Source organism: Budorcas taxicolor, chromosome 6 (assembly GCF_023091745.1).
Source record: "Budorcas taxicolor isolate Tak-1 chromosome 6, Takin1.1, whole genome shotgun sequence".
Taxonomy (NCBI): domain Eukaryota; kingdom Metazoa; phylum Chordata; class Mammalia; order Artiodactyla; family Bovidae; genus Budorcas; species Budorcas taxicolor.
In genome coordinates, this window is record NC_068915.1 from 16,760,564 (window position 1) to 16,788,525 (window position 27,962).

The 27,962-nt window shown below is 39.5% G+C and overlaps 1 protein-coding gene across 1 annotated transcript in view; it reads left to right on the forward strand.

Moving 5' to 3' along the window:
• The window catches only part of COL25A1 (collagen type XXV alpha 1 chain), a 504,028-nt gene that overhangs the window by 353,361 nt on the left and 122,705 nt on the right, over nucleotides 1-27,962 (forward strand). Inside the window, exons 8-10 of the mRNA XM_052642063.1 lie at nucleotides 16,683-16,742; nucleotides 18,293-18,400; nucleotides 19,878-19,913. Coding sequence (XP_052498023.1) covers nucleotides 16,683-16,742; nucleotides 18,293-18,400; nucleotides 19,878-19,913 — 204 coding nt within the window. The remainder of the gene's footprint in view (nucleotides 1-16,682; nucleotides 16,743-18,292; nucleotides 18,401-19,877; nucleotides 19,914-27,962) is intronic.

A 27,962-nucleotide genomic window follows, 5' to 3' on the forward strand; every position in this document is an offset into this window, starting at 1 on the left:
TAAACACATTAATTCCGATGTAGCCTGGCCTAAGCTGGGTAGAACCTACTCGCTTATACCTCTGTTTGTATTAATATGCCTGGAATTAGGTTAGCTTTAAAACACATTGGCAATCATATCATGTATTGATGAATACATACATTTATTATCAACTTAAATTCTAAAGTCTGTATTTTTTTTTCACTGGCTGCTGCTGCTGCTGCTAAGTCGCTTCATTCGTGTCTGACTCTGTGCGACCCCATAGATGGCAGCCCACCTAGCCCTTAATTCCTTCACTGTGTATCAATATGGCTTGTTTATTGGACCCAAACAATTCTTTACTTTTATCCCCACATTGTTGTATATTCCATCCTGCTGAGATCGTCTCTTAAAGTCTGACTCTGCCATCCAGCAAATATTACATATCTCTGTGGTTCCATTTCCTGGAGATTTGAGATATTCCCTTCTCCAGGGGATCTTCCCAGCCTAGGGACTGAACCCAGGTCTCCTGCATTGCAGGCAGATTCTTTACCATCTGAGCCACCAGGGAAGACCCCAAAAATGAGAGTGTTAGTCTCTCAGTTGTGTGCAACTCTTTATGACCCCACAGACTGTAGCCCAACAGGCTCCTCTGTCCATGGAATTCTCCAGGCAAGAATACTGGAGCCATTCTCTTTTCCAGGGATCTTCCCGACCCAGATATAGAACCTGCATCTCTTGCGTCTCCTGTATTGCAGGCAGATTCTTTACCATCTGAGCCACCAGGGAAGCCTATAGAAACAGATACACAGAGAGAGAAATTATTCCTAGATCTAAATTTTAAGAAGACTAACCTAATCCATGATATAACTATTGAATGGAGTTAAGACTGAAAACAAGAACTGTGGGATGTTAAGCTTTGCTACCAAGGTAAAGTGTTCAACCAGTTATAAATCCCCTTGTTGACTTGCTCTCAGTTCATATTTCTCAATTAATATATGAGAATAATATAACATAACTCCTTCTGTAATCCAGTTATACATGTACATCCATCTAATAACCTTTTCCCAAAAAGGCAAAAAAGGTCATATTTTTAAACTGAACTTCTTTTCCAGATTTTTACCAACAATCCTTATAATAATCTATTCTAGTCTTAAGTCAATGAAATTCTACCAGTCTGTCCATATTTTGCAGGATTTACCATCTTCCTTGTTTTCTCTTGTTACTTCTCTTACTTTCTATACTTCCCTGAAAAATAATCTGAATGGTTTGGTAATTTTTTTTTTTTTTGCAAATGCTCAGTATTTTAAAAGTAATTTTGTCATTTAGATTCCCAAAGTTTTTATTTATAGTTTCTTCACTTCTCATAGCATTTTATACTACCGGTATTTATTATTATTAATCCAAATATCTGCATTTTTTCTGTTTGACAGAGAATTCGAAACTAAATAGGAAAGTGATGCTGTTGATTTAATTATTAACAATTTACTCTTGGTTGACCAAAAGCCCAGAAAAAAAGCCTGTTCTTGTATTCTTCTTCTGGTTCCAGTTCTAATGGCAAATGCTCTTTTTACCCTTATTATTTTCCCCCAGATCCTGTGGGGCCTTAGTGCTCCTGACATTCACTGCCACTCTTCTCTATTAATCCTTAGTTTGACTTTCACTTCCTTTTTTTTCCCTCCCTTCCATCTAGTAAGACAGTCATTACAAAGGAAATCCAACAAAGATTGGGAGAGTGGAAGGGAAGTGAAAAAAGTGTTAGTCGTTCAGTTGTGTCCGACTCTTTGTGACTCCATAGACTATAACCCACCAGGATCCTCTGTCCATGGAATTTTCCAGGCAAGAATACTGGAGTGGATAGCCATTCCCTTCTGCTAAAGATCTTCCCAACCCAGAGATGGAACCCAGGTCTTCTGCATTGCAGGCAGATTCTTCACCATCTGAGCCATCAGGGAAGCCCAGAAGGGAAATGAAGAGCCTAATAATTCACAAATTGGTTGATGATCCCTTGTACAGAAGTTGACTCTAGCAATGCCTGTTTCACACCATTTTTCCCAATATTTAATACTTTTCCCAAACATTTTACAAGTCAAGAAGCATGGACAATTGTACAAATGGGTAAATGTTTATGAAGCTTCATCTCATCTGTTGGTAGTGTTATGAAGCTTCATCCCAGAGCTGGAAAATGGTAAATTATTCTTTTTTACTTTGTGACTGTAATTGTTAATATTCCACATCACTCAAGGAGAAAAGCTGACAGTGCCTTATGTGTAAAAAAGTAATTCAGTTTCAATAATGATATGACAGGCATATATCTGTAATTTTTTAGCCACATATGGTAATCATAAAAGTTGCAGCTGATGAGGTGGTAACACTGGTTACTTATCTGAGTATACCAGATACCATTTGGTTTTTGAAATGTAAACTTTGTTCTTTATGGGCACTGGAATTGGAAATGCATTGAGTTAAAAATAAGCCCTATGAAATATGTTTTCATTTTGGAAACTGAGCTATTAACTCTTATCTTTAAAGACAACAGAGAAATATTTGTCCTTCATTTTACTTATGTATAATACCCTCATTTCATACACAGAATACAGTTATTCACCATTCATTCTTTTTTATTGTAATTTACCAGTAAATAAGGCAAGGCATGAAAGTGTTAGTTGCTCAGTTGTGTCTGACCCTTTGTGAACCGTGGACTGTATAGCCCACCAAGCTCCTCTGTCCAGGGAATTCTCCAGGCGAGAATACTGGAGTGGGTTGCCATTTCCTTCTCCAGCGGATCTTCCTGACCCAGAGACCAAACCTGGGTCTCCTACATTGCAGTCAGGTTCTTTACCATCTAAGCCACCAGGGAAGCCCACAAATAAGGCAAACATTTCATTTAATGTTTACTAAATTAAAAGACAATATTACACTTTAAATTAATTCCTGTAATCATTCAGTTCAGTTCAGTTCAGTTGCTCAGTCGTGTCCAACTCCTTGCGACCCCATGAATCACAGCACACCAGGCCTCGCTGTCCATCACCAACTCCTGGAATTCACTCAGACTCACGTCCATTGAGTCAGTGATGCCATCCAACCATCTCATCCTCTGTCGTTCCCTTCTTCTCCTGCCCCCAATCCCTCCCATAGGGAGAAAAAAAAAACTTGCTCCTGTTACATGTGGCAAATTCCTTTGATACATGGCAGATTAAGTACTTCTAAATAAAAAGAAAATTGACCCCATTAGAAATTGCAGCTACAGCTTATTTTGAGCTCTCATTTTCAGTACCTTTCAAAGACAAGTTAATCTTTATTTGTAACATTTTTGACTGGCTTATTATCATCTAAACATTTGAAACTTGAAGGTATAAAAGGAAATTTGAGGTTAAAAAAAGACTTTGAATATTATCAGTGTACTTATTTCAAGTCAGTTACAGCTGCATATAAATATGACTTTTTAAAGGAGATATAATAAGCATCATAGTATGTTACAACTTAGTATTTAAAATGTATAGCACTTCATGGAATAACGTCATCACCAACATAGCCAGGAAATGAAAACTAGAAAGTTCATATTATGATTTCTACAGTCATATCATTATAAAGTTTAGACTTAATTTCACAGAAGTCAGGGAATTCCATTCTGAGATTCCCAAAGAAACCATAGCTATCACAGAGATTACAGTGGCCTCTTTCCTGAGGGCTTAAATCATAGAGCTCCTCCCAGCTGGATCCGTCACGATAGCGTGCAGCACTTCGTTTCCTGAAAGGAACTATACCTTGTTTTCTTCATTCTCCAAGTCCTGGATAACAGTCACATTCTGAAGATTTTACAGTTTAAGAACCAGTGATCTGGACTGCAGCATGTAGTTGATAAAGTGAGCACCTGTAGCCCTTTCTTCATACAACAAAGGTTATAAAGTTCCTGCAAGAGAGTAACCAAATCACTTCCTTTCTGAAGCAAAGCCCTCACACACTGGCCATGTTTCTAAGTCAACATTCAGAAGCATAGATCAAAGACCTTTAGCTGGTTCTGCTGCTGCTAAGTCACTTCAGTCGTGTCCGACTCTGTGCGATCCCATAGACGGCAGCCCACTAGGCTCCCCCATCCCTGGGATTCTCCAGGCAAGAACACTGGAGTGGGTTGCCATTCCTTCTCCAATGGTGGTGCAAATCACCCTTCAAATGTATTTTTGTTTGGACTATAAAGTGTTTTAAAGTAAATTTGAATTGATTATTGTTGTTGTTTTCCAATCACTAAGTGTGTCTGACTCTTTGTGACCCCATGGGCTGCAGCATGCCAAGCTCCTCTGCCCTCCACTATCTCCCAGAGTTCACTCAAATTCATCTCCATTGAGTCAGTGATGGCATACAACCATCTCATCCTCTGTTGCCCTCTTCTCCTCCTGCCCTCAATCTTTTCCACTGAGTTGACTCTTAGCATCAGGTGGCCAAAGTATTGGAGCTTCAGCTTCAGCATTAGTCCTTCCAAGGAATATTCAGGGTTGATTTCCTTAAGAATTGACTGGTTTGAAATCTTTCCAGTCCAAGGGACTCTCAAGAGTCTTCTCCAACACCTCAGTTCAAAAGCATTTAATTCTTCAGCACTCAGCCTTCTCTATGTATGGCCCAACTCTCACATCCATACATGACTACTGGAAAAACCATAGCTTTGACTATACAGACCTTTGTCAGCCAAGTGGTAGCTCTGCTTTTCAATATGCTGTCTAGTTTTGTCATAGCTTTTTTTCCAAGGAGCAATCACCTACTAATTTTGGGGCTGCAATCACCATCTGCAGTAATTTTGGAGCCCAAGAAAATGATGTCTATCACTGTTTCCATTGTTTCTCCATCTATTTGCCATGAAGTGATGGGACCAAATGCCATGATCTTCATTTTTTGAATGTTGAGTTTTAGGCCAGCTTTTTCACTCTCCTCTTTCACTATCATCAAGAGGCTCTTTAGTTCCTCTTTGCTTTCTGCCATTAGACTGGTATCATCTGCATATCTGACATTGTTGATATTTTTCCTAGCAACCTTGATTCCAACTTGTGATTCATCCAGCCCAGCATTTCCCATGATGTACTCTGGATATGTTAAAATAATCAAGGTGACAATATACAGCCTTGACATATTCCTTTCTCAATTTTGAACCAGTCTGCTGTCCCATGCTCAGCTCTAACTGTGGCTTCTTGACCTGCACACAGATTTCTCAGGAGGCAGGTAAAGTGGTCTAGTATTCCCATGTCCTTAAGAATTTTCCACAGTTTATTGTGATCCACACAGTCAAAGGCTTTTGCATAGTCAGTGAAGCAGAAGTAGGTGTTTTTCTGGCATTTCTTTGCTTTTTCTATGATTCAATGGATGTTAGCAATTTGATCTCTGGTTCCTATGCTTTTTCTAAATCCAGCTTGTATGTCTGGAAGTTCTTGGTTCCCATACTGTTGAAACCTAGTTTGAAGGATTTTGAGCATTACCTTGCTAGTGTGTGAGATGAGCACAGTTGTACGGTAGTATGAACATTCTTTGGCATGGCCTTTGAATTGGTAGCAAATGTTTAAAATATGAAGCATTCATTACACACACACACCAAAAGCACACAAACAACACCTGAGATTTCTCACTTCTCCTGAAGCATGTAAAGATATAGCAGCACTGTGTAGACCTTCCCCGGAGGCAAAATCAATCGAGTCCTTCTCATTTCCTTTTAGTCCCAGCTCGACTCCTATTCAGCCAAGTCTCCCCACTTCCTCTTGCCTTAAACCTGCTCGCTTATTTGTGTTATCTGCCTGGTACTTATAGCCATTTGCATTTACCCCATGTGCAACAAATAGCATCAAATGTAAATATTGCTTCTCCCATTGTAGTCATTGGATATGAGTTAAATAACCAAGGTGACAATATACAGGCTTGACATATTCCTTTCCCAATTCCTTGATTAATATTCTGTGTAGGGCATTCAAATGTCCTAAGTTGCATCCAGTACTTGAGGTCCATATGGAAACTTGCAAATTTAAAGGATGTTTCAAGACACAGACTATTTTAGTTTTGAGTAGTTGAACAGACTGGGAACACACTAAAATTTAGGATGTGGACTAAAGGGGGATATTAGAGAACAGGACTAGTTAAATAGTAGAGGAATGTACCTAGGGTGGTGTTGCTCCAAGTAACAGTTCTCCCTGGTGAACTCTTCCAAGTACTCCATGATCTTTGGTTGCTAAGGTCAGTTTTGAAGAGTTCCATTATCCCAGGAGGCTATCAGGTGTTGGTTGTGGGCTCAAATTTACCTATGCAGGAGGGTGAACTTCAGAGCTGGATTGGGAAATATGAGGATGACTGTCCACTCATTATAACTGAGCCCCATGGGACGCTCGCCAGCTCTTTTATAGGTGGGCTTCCAGCCATCTGCCCCGTCTGCAGAAAGAAGAAAAGACGCTGCCATCCAGGAAGCATGCCCAAGGAATTTTAGAGTCAAGCCAATATAATATCATACAAAGGAAGTTTAGCAAATACCCACTAAGCCAGACACTAAATAGAGTCTCTAGGGAATAATAGGACACTTCTTTCTGCTTTTCTCCCAGAATGAAAAATGCAAAAAGTTGAGTTTTTCTTATAGGACAAATGCTGATTTTCCTTTCAGTGTACCATCAGCAAATGAACCCCCTATTTGCCTGGCACTGCTCTTTCCTAATCCTACTGTGCCTCCTCTCCCAAATATAGACTATTTCCTTCCAGAAAGTGGATAGGGTATATTCAATATGAGGTAAGCTGTTGACCTGGCAACCTCAAGTGAAAAGCACACTTGGTTTTATAGAAGTATAGGAAGTGAAGTCACTCAGTTGTGTCCAACTCTTTGCGACCCCATGGACTGTAGCCTACCGGGCTCCTCCGTCCATGGGATTTTCCAGGCAAGAGTACTGGAGTGGGTTGCCATTTCCTTCTCCAGAGAATCTTCCCAACCCAGGGATCGAACCTGGGTCTCCTGCATTGTAGCCAGATGCTTTACCATCCGAGCCACAAGGGAAGCCCTGTAGAAGTATCAGTCAGTCAGTTCAGTTGCTCAGTCGTGTCCGACTCCTTGCGACCCCATGAACCGCAGCACACCAGGCCTCCCTGTCCATCATGCAACATATTATTGTATTGTACGTTATTGTGATACTGTATTATCTTTGAGGGAAGATTCCTGGATAATTAAAATATTATTAGTCTTTTATTAAATAATCCATAATTTGTATTTCAAATGCAAATTTCATGCAAATCAGATGGGTTGAATTAAAGCTTGCTTTAGCATGATTTCCTTTCTTAAAGGGGGTAGGTTGTTAAGCAAATTATTATGTACTGCTTTGTAATCTTATTAACGCTCTAAACAAAATCTCTGGATTTTTTTTTAAATTTCCTAAAAGATCAAAATTTTTTTCAGGTCCGTGTTTGCATTTACTTGCAAAACATGTATGCTGACCATGTGGTTATTTATTCATTAAAGCAATTCGTTAAAAGACACTGGGTAACAAATGATCAGGCTAGTCCAGATTAATATATAAAATTGCAGTCATAAAGGGAAGTTTATTTCTAATTACTGTAAACTGTATTAATTATAATATGTAATTCAGATTACCATGTACTTAAACAAGACATCTTCCAATCTAGCCTATATTAACAAGTTGTACTGTTCAAAACTCAATGCATTGCCTTAACTTCACAACTTACTACTCTTCCTGCAATCTTTAATTCTGTTCAAAGCATCTTTGTCATCAACTTGGGAACAAGCTCACAGTCCCTTCTTGAAACCCTCAGAGTCAAACGCGTTTCAGAATTTCAAGTTTTTAGGCACTAGACAGTTATTATTTTCCATCCACCACATGTTGTCTGACACCGCTAGCGAGGCCTGAGGCACCATGTAATCGAGCCATCAGTTTCTGCAGTGCAGCACATGCATGTTCATGCTAAGATGGATTATTAGTGACCATAAATAGCCTCACATCTGCTCAAATAAGTTTTGTCACCAAATGAGTTTGCTGCAAAGTTATAAAAATCTTTAGTTAAACTTAAGAAATATTTTCTTTTCAGGGACCTTGGATTTTGGAATTGTAGAGAAAGGATCGTGAACTACATCTTAATTCTTAATCTTTTTTTTTGTAATTTGGCCAGGGTTGGCTTCCTAGGTGGCACTAGTGGCAAAGAACTCACCTGCCAATGCAGGAGACATAAGAGATATGGGTTCGATCCCCGGGTCGGGAAGATCCCCTGGAGAAGGAAATGGAAACCCACTCCAGTATTCTTGCCTGGAGAATCCCATTGACAAAGTCTGGAACGCTACAGCCCATGGGGCCACAGAGTCAGACATGACTGAAGTGATTTAGCATGTCCTCCTCAAATGCATGTATGGCATAGCATCTTCATTGGATAAACACCTTCATGGTTTCCCATCAGGTCCCCCTTTAATGCTTCTTTGAAGACCTCCTGCTTCTATACTCTATCAGCTTTTAAGGTTTTTTCCTAAAAACTGTATGCTTCACCCCATCTAAACTCAACTTACCAGCAATTTCCAAGTATATCTTCTACCTTTTTGCTCACTATACTTCAGACTGGAATGCCTTCTTCCAGAGGCCCCAAGTCCACATTCCACCCCTCCTCGAATACCTTTTCCTTTTCATTCTTCTTTGCCCATCTCAAATCCCAACTTTACAGAAGCACCACTCCATCCCCAAGTCGGAATGTGCTTAGAAAGCATACTGCTTGCTCCTCTAATCAGTATTTTTATTGTTGTTGTTCAATCACTCAGTCATGTCAAGTCTGACTCTTTGCAGCCCCATGGACTGCAGCATGCCAGGCTTCCCTGTCCTTCACTATCTTCCAGAGCTCAAACTCATGTCCATTTTGTTAGTGATTGCATCCAACCATCTCATCCTTTGTTACCCCCTTCTCCTCCTGCCCTCAATCTTTCCCAGCATCAGGGTCTTTTCCAATGAATTGGCTCTTTGCGTCAGGTGGCCAAAGCAATCAGCCATAATTCAGTGTATTTTCTATTTGAATTGATAATTTTGTGATAACCTTTCCTCCCCACTAGATTTAAACCCGTACAGCTTCTGTCACTATATTTTGCATATTGTTTGTTAGATGAAGGAATGGATGTTTCAGTTAATCTCTTTCAGCTCATCAATCTGACTTCCCACAGCAATCCCACACCCCGTGGTCATTGCTATTGCCCTTATCCTAACCTTCCCCAAGTGGAGAGCAAGGTCTAGGTCTCAAGGAAATACCTAGAACATTACCTAATCTTTGTAATCCAAGTGTAGATTCAGCATTTCTTTGGAAAAGAAAAATGTGCTTTCTTTTTGGCTCTAATATTTATCTTGATGATACTGGCTGGAAGGAAAGGGTCAGAGCCCTTGGAGAGCCACCGCGGGGTACTTGGTTCTCCGGGTCTTACCTTAAACATCGCTTCCCTCGGAAGTCCTCCCTGACCATCTCACCTCAGTTTCGGTCCCCTTTCTGTGGATTCTTGTGACTTTTGTTTTGCCAACCGTCATCATATTCACTTCGGAGGTGTTTCTCAATCCAAACTCTCAGTGAGTAAGAAATATGATTCAATTTTCTATAACAACTTGATTTTTGAATCTAAACCTCCGTTTGCCTGTGCCAACAAAACAATCAAGATCAGTCTTCTTGGGATTTCTACACTTTTGTTTCTCCTTTTGGACCAATTCACAGTTCTAGGGTCTTATAGCGGCAAAAAGCCTAGGGATGGGAACTGAGAGGCACCTGGGCTTCCACCTCGGTCCACAGTCTGCTGCTGAGAAGGCAGAATGACCCAGCTAAACTGCATGGCCTTTGGAGACCATGTGTCACTGCTGGGTCACCAGGGCGTCACAGGGGACTCTGCTGTTTCTGTGCCACACTTCAGACACAGAAATCTTTTGCAGGGCTTCCGTAGGCCTGTGCATCTAGGCATGTCACATAGCCATTTCTTCTTTGCGGTATTACTGCCTTGCTGGAAGGGTTGTGGGGAAGCCAAACTTGGGCCCCCTCTACTCTTGGGGACCACACTTCTCCTTCCTCTCTTCCAATTTGGGGAGTATCTTCCTGGATATTTTTGGTTTCTAGCAATGTTGGCAAACAGGTTTTGTTTTCCACTGTCTCCTCATACCCCTCCTGATGTGGTAGCAGGTGGCCAACCGAAAGCTTTATTGAGAGATTAAAAGAAATGGAGGAATATAAAAGAAAAAGAGCATGAATATGTATGTGGAAAGAGATCCCAACCACGTTTATAATTGCCTGTTTAATGTCTACCTTTCTTCATTATACTCTAAGCTCCATGAAGCCTGGGACAAGGCTTTCTAATCTCAATATCCAAATATTGCCTTTTTAGAGTAAGCATAAATTCTTATAGTAGTATAAATTCTTCTTGAATAAATGGATGAATAGATGGGAATGAAATTCAGAGGCTGTGAAGAATTTATGGAAAGTATGGTGGCTTAGAGGGTAGATTCTGGGGCAGATGGCCAGTGTGTCTTGACTCTGCTACTTATTGCTAGTTGGGCAACACACATAGCCTCTCTGTACCTCCAGTTCTTCATCATTCAGATGGTTGTTCTGAGGATTAAAAAGCTATCATTGAAATTCCCTGGTGGTCCATCGGTTAAGACTCTTTGCTTCTATTGCAGGGACTACAAGTTAGATTGGGGAACTAAGATCCCGAATTGATAAAGCTCTTAGAACTAATGCCTGGCACATAGTATCATATGAGTGTTAACCACTATCATTACCATCATTATCATTATTTATTGTCTCATTATTATTAAGAAACCCCAGTACAGGATGGAGCCAATGACTTTGTTGTTGTTCAGTCACTAAGGCGTGCCCGACTCTTTGCATGCCAGACTCTCCTGTCCTCCAGTATCTCCTGGAGTTTGCTCAAATTCATGTTCATTGAGGTGGTGAAGCTATGATCCAAGGCGTGCCCGACTCTTTGCATGCCAGACTCTCCTGTCCTCCAGTATCTCCTGGAGTTTGCTCAAATTCATGTTCATTGAGGTGGTGATGCTATGATCCAAGGACAGCAAAATATTTATTTAAAAATTGACATAATTTTAATTTTGCACTATTTCCCATCTTGTGAGGTTATTTTGTTTTTTTCCCTGTATCCCATGTCTATGCAACTCTAACTTCCTCAGGCTCAGGCAGTGATTCCTCAGGAATCCTACCTGTTTTCATGGGGGTCTCGTCTTTTGTTGATATTTCTTAGTTATATGTCCTTAGGAAACACAACACCTCCTGAAACCCCTTCTCAGGATCATATGTACCAAGGAAATCCTGTCTCAGTATGTATAGTTCAGGTAATTTTTCTTATCCTTTACACCCTCCCGTGTTGAAATTTATCCACCATCTTTCTGCGTAGTTATAAGATCCTTTGCAGTTTGTCTTTGCCTACTTGGCATTTCAGTAGCTATAGTATTTAATGACATGACTTTGTCAATGTAGAGATTGCATTCTTCTCTTCTAACTAATTTGTAAACTCACATTTATTATTTACATATGAAAAGATAATTCCTAGAGTAACTAAGGTTAACATTTATGGTAGAACACAATAGCATAGAACTTAGAGTACCTATAAAAAAAAATTAATATTCTGAGCCAAATATTTTATTTAACTATGGAAAGCTAGTTCTTTCCATAATTATCATAAGACAGTCTTTTTCAGCCAGCTGTAAATACTGATTTTCACAGGCTCTGATGCTCATTTTATATGGTTGTTCAAAGAATTCTTTAGCTATTTAGCTTCATACAGCTGATTTTTCTATTCAGACAGATTATACCATCTACTACAATATGGAATGATTTACCAGCAAATTTCTTTCTTTTAATTTTCCGTTATTTAGCCTTCTAAGAGTTCCTGCTGTTAAACTAAAGTAATTATTTTACCTAAATATTTTTGCATTCTATTATAATATTTCCCCATCTGGTCTCTCTTAGCTAGAAATCATTTTATCAACTTCTAGGAATATTTGTCTTTATTTATGCTGCACACATACCCACTATTATGGGTTATGCTGCAATGCATGATATGTTTTAGGTAAACAATTATGATACTATTTACATTATGGAGATACTCAGGGTTTCTCATTTTTCAGCATAACATTTATCGTTTGTTCCTAAAAATTTGCTATGAGGCCCCCTTGACCACCTTTATAATTAACATAGTTGTTAATATTTTCCTCCAGACATCTACAACCTCACAGACACTGCCCTGTGCTTACTAGTGAGCATTTATTGTTAGTGATAATGGTCATTGTTAGCCTGCTCTTACTATGGGTCATTTATTTAATGCAGTAAACAGTGGAGTCAAGTATAGGTATATGCCATTTTGAGTCATCTGCCTGTTTAGAATTTTTGTTAGAAGCGTTCCTATTCTTCCTGTTTCTACAACCATTTTTTATTAATTCTATTTGTAGTTGCCTCTTCCTCTGTTCATCCCTTAAACTGAAGTCTTTCCAAGGTTTCCTCCCTAGGTCTGGTCTCTTTATCACCTGTCTAAGCGACTTCACATAGCCCCGTGATTTGAGATTCCTACTTCTCTCCTGACTATTTTATGTGCATATCCAACTGCTGCCGCTTGGCTGTCCATAAACACCGCAAATTCAGCCATCTAAGTAAATTCATCCTTCAAAACCAACTACCGGCTTCCTTCTAGTATCCCCTCTACCATCCTCCTGTTGCTCAAGGTAGCGACATAGGACTCCTCTATCTTCGGCATGTTCTCAGCGAAGCTACAAGTCTTGTGAATCTTACCTCCTTAAATCACATGAAACTATGAATTTGTCCTCCTCTAATTATAGAACATAGTCCCTCCACTAGACTACTGTGCATTCTTAGTCACTCAGTCGTGTCCGACTCTTTGCGACCCTGTGGACTGTAGCCTGCCAGGCTCCTCTGTCCGTACGATTCTCCAGGGAAGAATTCTGGAGTGGGTTGCCATTCTCTTCTCTAGAGGATCTTCCCAACCCAGAGATCAAATCTAGGTTTCCTGCATTGCAGGTGGATTCTTTACCATCTGGGCCACCAGGGAAGCCTGCAACATTTTCCTAAATGATCATCCTATGTTTCATTTTATTATGGCTCTGCCAACCCCTGACCCCTTATTCACCAGACTGGGGAGTCTTCCATGACTCTGCCAACTGAGTGTTAGGTGCACATTTTATTTCCTTTGCAGCCTCTCCATTTCTCCATCATAATGGTTATCACTTCCTATCTTTACTGCCCACTTATTTTTCCCTATTTCCCCACTACACATTAAACCTAGTGAGCTTGGGGTCTTACTCACCATGCAATCCCCAGGGCCTAGCACAGTGAAGACTACACAGAAGGCACTCAGTAAATGCTTCTTAAATATTGCTGTATGTTAGTCAGTTTTTCAGCTTTCTGATATTTAGACTATAAAACCAGTAGAGAGAAATGATAAACATGTAAATTTCATGATGACAAAGTCTGAATCAGAATTCCTAGATGAAGTTTCTGGCTCTATCATTGCCTTATTGCATACTTTTGACAAAACACAAAATTTTCTCAGTCTAATGTAATCACATAACACTCATCATTACTGAGTACACAATAAAAATGACAATAGCATCATGTATTTAATGGCTTACAAGCAGTTAGCAGCATTTCTTAAGAATTATGTATTTGCCCTCCATCCCTCTGGGGCAGGCCAGCATCTTTCCTTCTAGAAGGCAATGAAGGGGGAGAGAGTTCCTCCTGTAATGGAATCTGAACCCTAGTCCTGGTTGGTTACCTTCTTCACAGAATGTGGGGAAGATTCCTGAAGTTGTCGAAGTCTTTATGCCCAGGAAAATGGGTTGTAAGAAGTAGTTTTATACTCTTGTATATCCAATTTCTTAAGCACTCAAAATCTTTGGGGGTGAAAATGAGTACAAATTATTTCAGTATTTCAGCTGATTCCTGGGCTCTTTCTCCATGTTTTTCTGGAGACACATTTTTTTTTTCCACACCCACTCAAACCATCTGTGTACCAGGCAAATTTTCTGAGATGTAAAACCAAGTGAAATATGTCCATTCCATTTATTTAGAAAGGACTATAAGTAATGATACTGTGGAAGAACGGTGTGTGTAATGCTAAAGGGCCCTCTCTGTGTGAACAGCTAGGGCGGCCTAGCAGTTACAGTCACACAAAGCCTGGGTGCGCACTCGGCACCAGTACTTTCAGACTCGCCCTCCAAGGACCTCCTGCAGGAAGTAGGGTCAGCCCAGGGTGCATGTGTGACCTGGGGGGTCTCCCCTGTGAGGTCAGGCTCTTTACCACTGTGCAGTGGTAACATTTTTTAGTTTTGTGCCAGGTTTCCATTCTACCCCATATTATGTCAACATTTGCCTTATTTAAAAATGTTTCAAATTACTTACCACTGGGAATTCCCTGGCAGTCCAATGGTTGGGACTCCACAGTTCTGCAGGAGGCACGGGTTCAATCCCTGGTCAGGGAACTAAGATCCTGCAAGCTCCACAACACCCCCCACAAAAAAATTACCATTCATTAAAGTTGACTCTTAAGGAAGAGGCACCACGTTTACTATTGTCTTTAAGCTCTCCACAGCACACTCTCATCGTGCTCTTGGTTAAGCATTATCTCAGTTTGAAAAGCACACAGTCCTAGGGTATTGTAGCCCAAGCCATGAGTTTTTTGTTAGAATTCATGAGAATTGTCCACCTGTCTCCTTTCTACTTCACTGCATGTAAGCTCCTGAAGTCCTTTTGGCTAGCTTGCTAATAAAATCTTTTAAATGTTGTTCTAAGCACCTAATTGGCAGCATGTCCACAGCTAAGATGATTGAGGAATATAAACTCAGCTTCCTCAAACAGAGATTTTCTGCTTGAGAAAAACAGTCTGTCTGAGATGGGAATCACCTATCCACTTCTCTCTTTAGATCTTACTGGTAACTGGAAACCAAACTAAGTTCTAAAACTTAATGCTTTTTTGGTAAGCATTTAGAAAATATAATCAAACAGCAAGCTGGTCATGCTCAGATATGAGTAAAAAAAGTGACTTATTTATACATGCAAATTTCAAAACATTTGTAAGATCTACCATGTGTGCTGTTAAAAAGGTTTTTTAATTTTAAATTATTTTTGTTAGATAATCCCGTTTCAAGTGACACTATGATTTATCACCACTAATCAAGATTCCGATCCCTCATAGACTTCTTGTTTGTATCTGTTTTTGTTCTTTGTTACATAAATATGAGGTTTATATATAAAATTCTGACTGTGTAATATAGGGCTAATGAGTCACAGATGGAAAGATGCTGGCACGTAACCATCTAATAACATTTTAAACTCATATTCCATAGTAAAACAAAAGCAAATTGTACACATCTGTTTTCCAACTTGTAGCATTGCTGAATTTGTGGAGTCTATGTTTAAAGAACTTTTACTTGAGAAGGACAAAAAGAGGCTATGGGTCACCCTGAAACTACCCAGCCACCTAATAGCCTTATTGGAAAGGGTTTGGTAAAAGCGATGTGATGTCCTCGACTTTGCCTCCTCAGGAGTCCCAACTCTTAAAGGACGAGAACGAGAGGCATTAGGGCTGAAGAGCTGTCTCAGACTACAAACATAATTTTATTTGCTCTCTTAAGAAAAAAAAGATTCCTAATAAGGGGAAATAGGGGAGAAAATATACCCAAACTAATAAAATTTAAAAACTAGAAAATTTCTGGCTTTTTCCAAAAGTATCCCTAAAATAGATTTGGGTGGGAAGTGGGGAGAGTGAGGAGTAAACGTAGGAAGGCATCTTGCAGACGCTCAAGGCCAAATATTGTCGTGGTTGTTGTTTACTTTTTGTATCGTAAACGGATTCTGCGTGGGAAAAAAAAAAATGGGAATACAAGCCATGGCATTGAAAAGGAAAGAAAACACAGGCAAAATTTCTCTCTCAGACCTACCCAATTGATAAAGCCTGTGAAGACAAATGAGTACAAGCTAGTGAAGTTCAGGCCCTTCACAGCATCCCTCCCTCATTCTCCTCTGCTACGGAATTCGAAACCACTTTTCTGCTTCAAGGGGGTGTGTGAACTGTCAAGCTCTGTTGGAAAAGTTACGTGACAGAAGCGATTACTGCAGAGTGTGACCATAAATCCCCCTGACACGAAATCTGCATGTTATAAGAGACAGATTTCCATCCACCACCTCTGCAGGAATTCCTGAGACAGGAAAGACCTGAGTGAGAGTCATCATAAGATCGGAGAGAGAAATTTTCATATGTGGGTGGTAAGACTATATTTTGTGAGGCATACTGCAGTTATTTGGAGGAATACGTCTGATCTGACTACAAAATTCTGTTCACTGTTGTCCAGAAAAAGATTGAATACATGTATATCCTGAGTTGTAAACAGAATGCCAGTAGAAGGAAATTACAGTGTTGTGTTCGTAACAGAGTCTGTAGTTACCTCCATTCTGTACTAACATTTTATATGTAAGAGTCTACAAATCTTGAGTATATACGTGGAATCCCAGTGGACCTGAGTTCTCTAGTTGACCATTCCGTTGAAGGAATGCTTGGCTTGGGGACCTCATGTGTCTGATTTTGTTTAGGGTGTGTCAAACAAGGCAAGACTTAGAGCCGGGATGGGGTGGCTTTAGGTACATGCTTGTTTTGTGTGTCCACCGGTGGAATGTCTGTGTGACGTTTTGTGTCGTGTTGTTTTGGTGCTGTGCCCTGTCCATAGGGTCTGCCAGGCTTCCCCACAGTTGCTGCTCTGCACAGTAATCAGATCCTCACCGTCAAGGTTTGTGGTTGACACCCATGCCTGCTCAGTCAGAGCCCGCAATCAGCATAAGAGTGAGCAAGAACAGCTCAACTGGCTTGCCGAGTCCAGTCACTCCCTTTCATCCTGCACAGCAGGCCATCGGGCACCCAAGACCTCACCTCCATCAGTGAGATCAGATGTATATTAAAAAGGAGACTCTTGAGCCCCAAAGAGGGGAAGATATTGAAGTCGAAGAAAGGCAGGCAAGCTCTCATAGGCTGTGCCATGCCTTAGCAGTCTGATTGTCATGCATCACCATGCTCTGTGAAAGCTTTCAGTACATCAGATAATCCTAAATACTCTGGACTTCGGGCATCAATAACATGACAGCCGCGTTCATGCCACATTATGCTGGTTGATGAATCTGACAGAAATTGAACTGGCACTTTGTCTCCGGACTTTCTGCTCGGAGTACAGGTGACTCGAGGTTACCTGCTTCTCTACATACAATGTTTAAAAAGACCCAACACCCGCAGCAAACAAAAAAAGATTCGTTTCTAACTAAAAGTCTGGTTTCACCGCCCCATTTCAGGGTTATGGTACTTTCAAGAAGAGCCAGATGGTCCGATGTCAGACACAAGTACCAGTTCTGTTTTTCTAGATGGTTATTATAAGTCTAATGCGTGTATCTTTATTTCTTTCTTGGGGTCTTCTGATGCCTATTCTTCAACTCTCTCACCTCTGAACTCCAACCTTTGACCTCACCTGACTGATCAGATGGTGTTTCCTAAAATCAATCATGGGTTTCTCTCTGCTGATCAGCAGCTCATTAAACGCCGCTTGATTAAGGTAGTGCTTATTCTTGCTCAGGTTGGATTTCTCCTTTACATTCAATTTTTACTCTGTATACTGTTGTTTAACTATTTATCTTTCATGGGTGGGGTGTGGGTGGTGGGTATTTATTTTAAAATATACTAAAGCGAAATTATGTTTCATGAGCTGCATTTGTTTGAAATGTATATGAAAAGACCCAAAGCAGAGGGTATAGAAAGCCTATCTAATTTTTTCTTAAATGAAGAAAAAGGAAAACAGCTTAAAAATTATATCCAGTGATAGACACAATTTCTAAGCTCTCTAGCTTTGGTGGTTTATAAATTACTTCTCAGCATGACTAGAGCCTTGTGTGTCTAATTTTATAAGTTATGAAAAAGTAGATATTTGTCCAGTTATAAATGCAGCCATTTTATTAAGCAAGATGAATATAACCGATGCAGCATTGTCACGGATAAAGTTATGCAGAAGTTTTCTGCCAGCTCTGATATAACGATAACGTGCACACTGCTTCCAAGAGCTGAGAGTGCTGGTGCCTGGGCTTTGATTTCAACAGTGTCTACTCAGCTCACCCAGCATGAATATTTATTTGCTTCCTGCTGCCAGGCAAATTGCCTACAGGCTTTACATTTCTGGTTGTTCGGGTTCTTTTTATAGTATAAACGTGGATTAGATAATACAAATTTAAAGTGTTGAAAAGAAGACCTGGGTCTTTATCTCTCACAGTTATTGTTGGTCTGTCCCCTTCTCTACGGCAGGGTGACCAAGGTCAGGCTGGGCCGCCAGGCCCTCCAGGCCCACCGGGCCCAAGAGGGCCACCTGGGGACACAGGGAAGGATGGCCCCCGCGGAATGCCAGGCGTGCCCGTGAGTTGCTTTTTTGGATCAGTTGTTCTCACTGGTTTTGTTTCCTTTGAAGTGCTGAGAATTGGGATGGAGTTGGAAACGAGGGGTGGAGGAGGTCAGGTGAGTGGAGTGGGTTGAGGGAACTGGGATGATAGGAAAGTCATCGATCAGAGAGGGCACTGCCAACAGGATTCTGCTCCGCACTCAACCCACTGGGCACCCGTGCAAATCGTAGGAGAGGCCTGGAAACAGCGACTGCCCCGGTGTTCAGGTAAGCCTCCAGAAGCCTGCGGGTAGAGATGCCTGATCACGTGCACCCTGACTGCCACAGAGGACCTTAAGACCTTTGGTTTAAATGGAAGACTGGCCTGAAAAATTGGGTGGGAGATTGGTAACATCCCAAAGGACCAGCACAGAGACAATAAAGTCCTGTGCAATTTACAGAAAGTTAAAGAGGTAAATCATCCTAACGTTTAATCCCTTGCAGGTAATTGCTAATAAAACAGTGAAATTGATGGTTAAAACAACAGCATTTACGATTTGAGTACCCTTTGTCCTTTGTATGTGAAGCTTATGAATAGAAATGACTTAGCCATCTCAACACTCTGATCTAAGTACTAATTTACTAAGTACTTACTTAGATTGGTGAAGTGTCAATAATAGGGTAACACAAGACATCAGGTAAATGATTTAGTTCTGTAGAGGCGAGTCAGTGATTTAAAGAAATACATGGAAAAGGTCAAAAGTTTGTCCACTTATGACTTTTGGACCAGAAGTTCAGGTTTATTGCTGAATTAAACTATTTATAACTTATTTTCATTAGTGTTTTCACAGTATAAAGGTAATAATAAAATATTCATCCCCAAAATAGAAAAAATTGAAAATAAAGGTATCCAAAAAAGAAAAAAATATGCCATAGTCATTAATGTTTGGCATATTTAATTTTTATATTCACATATTTATGTATGTGTTAAGTGACTCTTTTTTTTTTTTTAAGAATATAGGGTACCTTAAACCTTTTCTGAGACAACCCCCTCTCCAAAAGCTGCGGTAAATTTGTCTTATGAATGAAGTTGACTTTCAGCATAATTTTCTGGTTGTTAGGACTGCTTTCACTGGACCATCAGAGGTAGAGGTTTCATCTTAAAACTTGTCTTTTAAGGTCCCACTTTTTCTCAGGATGAAACCCCAAAAGATAGAGAAAGCCATAGCTGCTTTACAATATAATCACTCCTACTAGTTTTATTTAGAAGACCTTCTTGGCATAGTTCTTAAATTTCTGCAGTAAGTAACATAGAGTCATCATATTAAATCTTAAAATGTTTATAAAATCCATTTGAAGAAACAGCATCTTTAAATTTCATTATGTTTGCATTCCTCTCTTTAGCCTGAGAAGTATGTATTTCCCCAGTGGATATTGTGAAAAAGAAAAAAAAAAGATTGAAATTGGTTTGTACTGTTTATGGCATTAGTAAAATTATCATTATTCTTTTTTAAGGGTGAACCAGGGAAACCAGGAGAACAAGGCTTGTTGGCAAGTATCTGAATTTATCTTTTCCTATGTTGAAAAGAATGGAAAGACAAGTTACTCAAAGCTGTGGTCAATACTGTGTGTAACAAATGTATCTATTGTATAACCTATAACAAAAAAAGGGTAAGAATTAGTAAAAGCTAAAAAACTGATAATGATAACTGAATCACTTTGCAGTACACCTGAAGCTAACACAACATTTTAAGATAACTATAGTTCAATTTTTTCAAAATGGTAAATGTGCGTGTGTGTGTACGTGTGTGTGTGTGCGTGCTCTGTCCATCACATGGGAAGGACAGCATGAAATCACATCTGCAGAACTGATACAGGCGGAAAGAAAGAGGGAGATTCCAGGTGAAGCCAGTGACAAAGAACACTGAGGAAGACTTCTATAATAGAGATGAAATTCAGGGATATGCCTATTAAACAGAAATGAGATGTCAAAAGAACCAGGTGTGACTTCCCATGAATCAGCAGGGCAAACCTTCCACGGAGATTCAAGGGGGTTTTCTTTTGTTGAAGAGAGAGCAGTTGTGCCTTTTTGACACCCTCCCTCCAAACTGATAATAAAACAGTAAAGTTAATGGTTAAAACATCAGCAGTTATGGTGTGAATATCATTTGTGCTTCCACCCAGAAACAATTGTGCCTTCCTGATTTCTGACATTAAAAAAGATCATGAAATGATTCATTTTGAACTTGCCCGTAGACACGTGGGTCCCAGCTCCTCAGATTTGTTTATCCTTTGCCAGAGATAAAGAATTTGGGGCAGCTTGCTGAGCCCCAAAGAGTAGAATTCCTTCAACCTGCCTCTTCCTGTCTCTTCCTGCCTGTCTCTCTCTGGAGTCGCCTCTCTGACCTACTTTGTGGCATAGGCAATATTGGGGAACACAGGGTTATGGTCTAATAACACAAATTCCAGCGGACGGTAATGTGTCACACTCACCCTGGATACAGTGATGACAATCAACTTGATCACGTCCATTCCATGCAATGTGTGGCATGCAGCCTGCAGATGTTCAGGATATAAAATGTATTTAAAAAAAAAAAAAAAGCTGAGTCGTAGTGAATGCGCAGAAAAACACTAGTTGGCCAGTAATTAAAACAAATGTGTGCATAGGCTAAAGGTCAAAGGCTTCCCCCTGCACAGGATGCCTTTAGCAGCCCTCCTGGGAAGACACTCAGCAAGCTGTAGTCCTAGCTGTCGTGGAGTTGTCTTCAGAACGTCACTGATGAAGTGGAAGCATCCTGGGACCACACCTGACTCACTTTCTGGAAATTCTCTGTTCCTGACCTATGGTATCGAGATAGATATATTTGATATGGATGATCAGGCAGAGGGTGCCATTGTGGATTCTTTTTTAAAAACAAGTAAAATGAAAGAAAAGCAACAGCGTATGTGAAAATTAAACAAAACATCTGTCATCTGCAGTAACTTTGCATACAAGTGCAGCATTAGCTCTCGGATCACAGAAGGTGAAGGATCTTTGGAAATCTTTAAGCATTTGAATGCACCTGTAATTTTTATCATGGATAATGCTCAAAACATTTTACTCCCATACACTCTTATATCAAAGGTTACTTGGGATTCTCAGGAGCCCAGGTATGCAGAGTCAACTCAGATTTTTATCATTGCCAGTGATAAATGGTTTTCTACCCCAATGTCCAAGGCAGCACCATAATATATAAAGTTCTAAAATAAAAGTGGCTGTTTTTAAAATTATAATCTTATCTTCTCTAAATTCATATATGTGCTCTGTGATACACTTTTGGAAGAACAACTTAATCCCAATTCCCTACTCTTCCTAGCTTAATGTCATTAAGTATAAATGTCTCATCTAGTCCTAAATGAATTATATCATTGTCTTAATTTGCTCCAATTTCCCATTTCATATAGCTACTTTTCAGATAAAGGAGATCCTTGGATATTTTTTCTCAACTTTTTTTTCTCTTTAAACTCTTCCGATTTAGTTCATACTCGCATTTTTGAAAATGCAGCTAAGAAATTCAGTTGAAATCACAAATGTTCGAAGGATGTGTATAATATAGTGATCTTATAAAGTGCATTGCACAGTTCTTAACAATGTAAAATTCTTCTTTTAAAGAAAACTTGTATAATATATATTTTTTAAAGTAGATAAATATACATCTCAATGAATCTTCACAATGTACATAACTGTGTAACCACAAACCAGATCAAGAAATAGAATGTCTCATATCCTAGAAAACCTGCCGAGCTTCTCTCACCATCCCCCTCTTCTGCCTTCTGCCGACATAGATTAATTTTGCCTGCATTTGAATTTTATAGTAATAGAATCCTATAATATGTAACTTTTGTGTCTGGATTCTTTCATCCGGCGTTATATTTGTGAGATCATCCACCTCTATTTTAATAGCCTTCACAGCTGGTTACAAAAAAAAAATTAAGAGGAAGAACCTTACTTCCTTAACTTCCCTGTTACAACTACATCACTCAAATAGCAGTAAATGAATGAATAGTCTGTCTGACCTTGGGCAAGTCACTTAACCTCTCAATTTTTCATCTGTAAAGAAAGGATAATAATACCCTGTCCACCTCCCTTATGAGGTTGCCAAAGACAAATGCAATAAATTAGGAGAAAGCACTTTAAAATATATAATGAAGAATTGTATGAGTATGTTATTATTATTATCACTCAATTGTTCCCTCTAGAGTAAATTACAGGTGAGCATGGATTTATATAACAGATGTATTCCTGTAAAGTTCTATATGAATCAGATTTTCATAAATCAACATAGCTTAAATATACTGGGAAATTTTGCTACTTAAGGCAATCCTATTCAGAGTCTTTTTGTAAAGGAACATAATCCCCTAATTCTTCTTCCCAGAAAACCAAATTTTTATATATTATTTGCTTAAAGAGAAATATTTCTATTTTTAAAGAAATCACTATTTATGTTTGTTAACTTAAATAGCACCTGGGTATTTTAACCTATCTCAAGGAAGAGATACTAAAAATATAATAGCAGCTTTCACGAGGAGAAAATTTTCCTTAGAAATTTTCTTTGTCTTTCAAATATTACGTGTAGGGTATGGGGAGCAGTGAGTGTGTTTTGACTCAAAGTCTGGTAGAAAGAAAAGTACATCATGCCAGTAATTCTGACCTCAGAACAACTTGAAGAGTGTATGACTGTAGTCTGTAACCCTTTTTACTGATCTATAAAATGTAGGCAATGATTTCTATTCTACCCTTCTCACTGGGATATGGTAAGAAGCAAGTGAAATAATAAAAAATATGAAAATGCTTTATGGAACAAAAACTTGCCATAAGTGAGAAGTATTGCTGTTAAGACAAAAATGTCAGATGCCGTAACTTCTCTTGCAGAAAGCCCACTCGATGAGCCCTAAGGGCTAACAACAGTGTGATTATAGCGCTCAATTAGAGTGTGTCAAATACTGAGACTGATAATGCACCTTATGCCTTTTGTCTTACTTGTTGCGGCCATTGTTTTTGGCCTTCTCTTAACGTGTCACATCTTACATCATCAGCTTTTCATAACACACCACCAGTTCAACCAAGGGAAGATAAAAAATGTCACTGCTCTCATCTTCTCCATAGTATGCTAAACCCACTACATCTGTTGGGTTCTATCATGGGAGAGTGTTTGCTTACATGACGATCTTGAGAGGCTCTATAGAATTTTTGAAAAGTTTAAGTATCTCTGATGATGAAATGGAAAAATACTAGGAATGATCTAAAATTATCTCTTATAAAACTGTTTATGAGTGTGTCAGGTGGGGAATTAGTTTTTGTAATCCAGGCTATATATTTTATATTGCAAAAATAATCATCTGAAGATTAACAGCATCTCTGATAGAATAAAAGAGAAGTCCTGCCTGTCAAGCAGTTCCACATTTATTTAGCCCTGCTGTGCATCTATTCCATAAATAAGGCCTTCGGGTTTTCCGAGAAGTTCTAGAGGAGATTTTAAAAGGCAGAATCTTGAGCTAAAATAAACTGGACCCTATTTAAATAAGGAGAAAAATCACTCTGGCTTGTAAAACTAGACTCAAGAATCAAACCAAGAACTGACCACAGCTGGGAATGCTAAATTTCTGAACCCCAGGACAAGTTCTCTTTATTTTTCAGTTCTTTAGAAATTTAAATAGTATTGAAATAGTATTTTTGAAGGTGTCTTTCCTTTTGATATTCTTACAGTTTCTTTCTTTGACAGAAGTAGAAGTTCTCAAAAACATAAAAGATAAATGATGTATATTCAATATACCAACTTGTCCCAGTTTTGGAGTTTTTAAAAATATTTATTTATTTATTTGGCTGCACTGGGTCTTAGTTTCAGCTTGTAAACTCTTAGTTGCAACATGTGGGACCTAGTTCCCTGACCAGGAATCAAACCTGCGACGCCTGCATTGGGAGGTCAGAGTCTTAGCCGTTGGACCGCCAGGGAAGTCCTTGGAAATTATTTTTTTGTCCAAAGTATCTATAACCATATCTAGACCATATCCCTTTCCCTACACTGAACTCTTACTTCCTCTCCCTCTCCCTATACAAACTCCATAATGGATCCATCCATCTCTTTATGAATTATAAGAGTACTTACAGTGTCATTCATTGGGCCCGGGTGGTGTCTGAGAGTTTAAAACTCAGAAATTTTTTTTTTTCTGTTATTGTTCCTTAAATTGGAATTTATATCATATCCAAAAATGTATAGATATTTTTAAGTTTATTTTGTTTTGTCTGCAAACACGTTTAATATATTTGGGTCAAGTGAAGACAATGTATTTCATAGTAGCTAATAACATAAGCATAAATCATTGCTTCTGCTTCCTTTAAGATAAACTGGAATCAACCAATATGTGAAGATTTACTTTAAACACATTTAGTTATAATGTACTGCTATGCCACAGATTTGATAAAAACTTATTGTATTACTTAATTGTACTTTGCTCTGCCAGCCTTACTAATCTGCAGGATGTAGACATCAGACACAGCAGCAGGATTCCCTTCATGATTTGAATCTGGTGGAGCAAGTGAAAGTGTGAAAGCGGTAGGCGCCCAGTCATGTCCAACTCTTTGCGACCCTGTGGACTGTAGCCCACCAAGCTCCTCTGTCTATGGAATTCCCCAGGCAAGAATACTAGAGTAGGTAGTCTTTCCCTTCTCCAGGGGATCTTCCCAACCCAGGGATCAAACCAGAGTCTCCCACATTGTAGGCAGATTCTTTACCATCTGAGCTACCAGGGAAGCCCCTGGTGGAGCAAACAAGCCTTCAAATCACAAATAACTAAAATGACCTAAATCATCTTAGAGTGTTTAGTTATTAGACTAGATTTAACAGTGAAAATTTTTTTGATAAAACTGCATTACTTCAGTTATGCACACTGCCTGCTGCGATGCCTTTGCAACCATTCTAAAGCTTTATTATCTTCAGTTAATTTAACTGCCCATGAAATACATGTAAATGCCACACCAACAGAGCTCTTCTGACCTCTGATGCTTTTTCTAGAGCCGGTAATACTTGGTTTTCCAAATGGGCCAAGGCCTGCTCCCTTGCTCTCTCACATGTACCTAATATCCAAATCTCTACTAGACTCCAGCTCTCACATGTAGATATTTGGAATGCTCACAGGGTCAAACTCCACCCACATGCTTCAAAATACCCACCTCTTTGCCCCATTATTAGAGTGCACAGCAGTGGTATGGCTCACCCTCAGAAGAACAGACCTGGGAAGAAGGCGACTCACAGTCCCTGAAGTGAGCTCCAGTTATTGGGGTGGAGGACTCCAGGGCCACAGGTACCCAGAGCACAGTCAAAGGTCAAGGAGTGGGCTACCAAAGGAGGAGGAGTGCAGCCAGGAAAGAGATCTCTAAAGCACGGGCCCCAGTGCGAGAACCCCCTTGCCCAGGGTAAGGGCAATACCAAGGCCATGCATCTGAATGGACTCTTAAAAAAACAGACTTCTGCTTTGGTCGGTCACTTTCTTTGAGAAAACTTCACACACACTCATAGATATTCAGTTTCTCTAAGCTAAGTTAGAATCTGTCTGCTCCCCTCCTCCACATTTATCACATCACATATAATATAACTGTGTTTGGAGCTTACTGTATTCAATAAACCGAGTGACTGAATGATATGAATTGATGAGTCAATAAATCAAGTACCAATGCAAGGAAATCCTATTTAGATTTTTCTTTTATCCAGTGTCATAGCACACCAGGAGTAGGATTAGGCAGGATAAATACAACTACAAAACTACTTTTTCTTCTGCATCATTGTGTATTCATTCATGTATTATAGATAATTTGAAATATGAATGTTCACGAATAGGCATGGTGTAACTAAAAGACTGATTTTCATGAGGAGAGTGAAATAACTCACAATTTTTTAGTCACACTCAATGAGTATGTTTTAAGTAGAGCATAAATGATTTAGAAGAAATCTTAGGAATCATCTAGTTAATCACTTTAAAGATAAAGAAACAGCATCAGAATGAATAATAACATGATCAGGCTCACACACAAAGCAGTTCATGGCAGAAGCAGGGTCGAATCCAGTTCACTTGATTGCAGTCTTATGCATTTTACACCCTAGAGCTCATAGATCTCCGCTTTCTAATTTAGTTGCCACTAGCCACGTGTGGCCATTTAAACTGCAATTAAAATTAAATGGGCTTCACTGGTGGCTCAAAGGTTAAAGTGTCTGCCTGCAATGCGGGAGACTGGGGTTCGATCCCTGGGTCGGGAAGATCCCCTGGAGAAGGAAATGGCAACCGACTCCAGTATTCTTGCCTGGAGAATCCCATGGAGGGAGGAGCCTGGTAGGCTACAATCCATGGGGTTGCAAAAAGTCGGACACGACTGAGTGACTTCACTTCACTTCAGATTTAAAGTTCAGTTCCTAATAACTGTACTAGCCACATGTCAAGTGCTCATTCACCGCATGTGGTTACTAGCTACCATACTAGGTTGAGCAATAGAGACTATTTCCATTATTCCAGAAAGTTCTGTTGGACAGGACTGGTCTAGATAGAAAACAGATCTGAACAGTAGATGAGTATCTATTAGGGTCCTAAATTTAAGTCTTCCTTCTGCTGGTTGTGGCATATTTAAATTTTAGCAGTTAGTGTTTTTAGCATTGTTGATTTAACATGGGAAAAGCACTTACACGTTACTCCTTAGAAATATTTTTTCCTGAGCATAGTATCGGGTGATAGGCCTTCATAAACCATAAATTTTCTGCCTTTATGGTACACTGGGGAAGTATGCTTAATCATAGAGGGCAGAGGAAGCCTGTTAATTTTTCTTTCTTTCCGGATCATTTCCATTTTGGATGTAGCACTGAGAAACAATTTATTAAATATTTAGAAAAGATAAAGTGAGCTAATTTCAGCCCTGGATATCTGGTAGGAGGTGATAGATTCTCTGTTTGGGGATCTAATCAGAGCATAGTTTCTCAAATATCTAGATCTGTCTTAGATCTGTTGGCCGTAGTTAATGTTCAATTTTTAGTCTTGGGTCCTGGTTTCGTCAAGTGGTAAGAAAAATGTATAGCTTCTTTAATTTCCTGAGCGTTAAGAGACCTCCCTTAAAGAGGTTGGAACTTCAAGATTTTGAGAAAAACCAACAAATGAATCATCTGGGTTTAATATTTTTCCCCAAAAGTCAGCACATGAGATAGAGAAGTCAAAAAGAATTTATTCTTTAAAAAAATTAATTACTGCATTTAAAACTTTTTTCATCAAATATTCATAAATTAAAATATAGTAACATGTCATCTTCACAGATGTATAGAACGGACTTTTGGACTCTGAGGGAGAGGGAGAGGGTGGGATGATTTGGGAGAATGGCACTGAAACATGTATCCTATCATGTAAGAAACGAATTGCCAGCCTATGTTCAATACAGGATACAGGATGCTTGGGGCTGGTGCACGGGGATGATCCAGAGAGATGATATGGGGTGGGAGGTGGGAGGGGGGTTCAGGATTGGGAACTCATGTACACCCGTGGCAGATTCATGTCGATGTATAGCAAAACCAATACAGTATTGTAAAG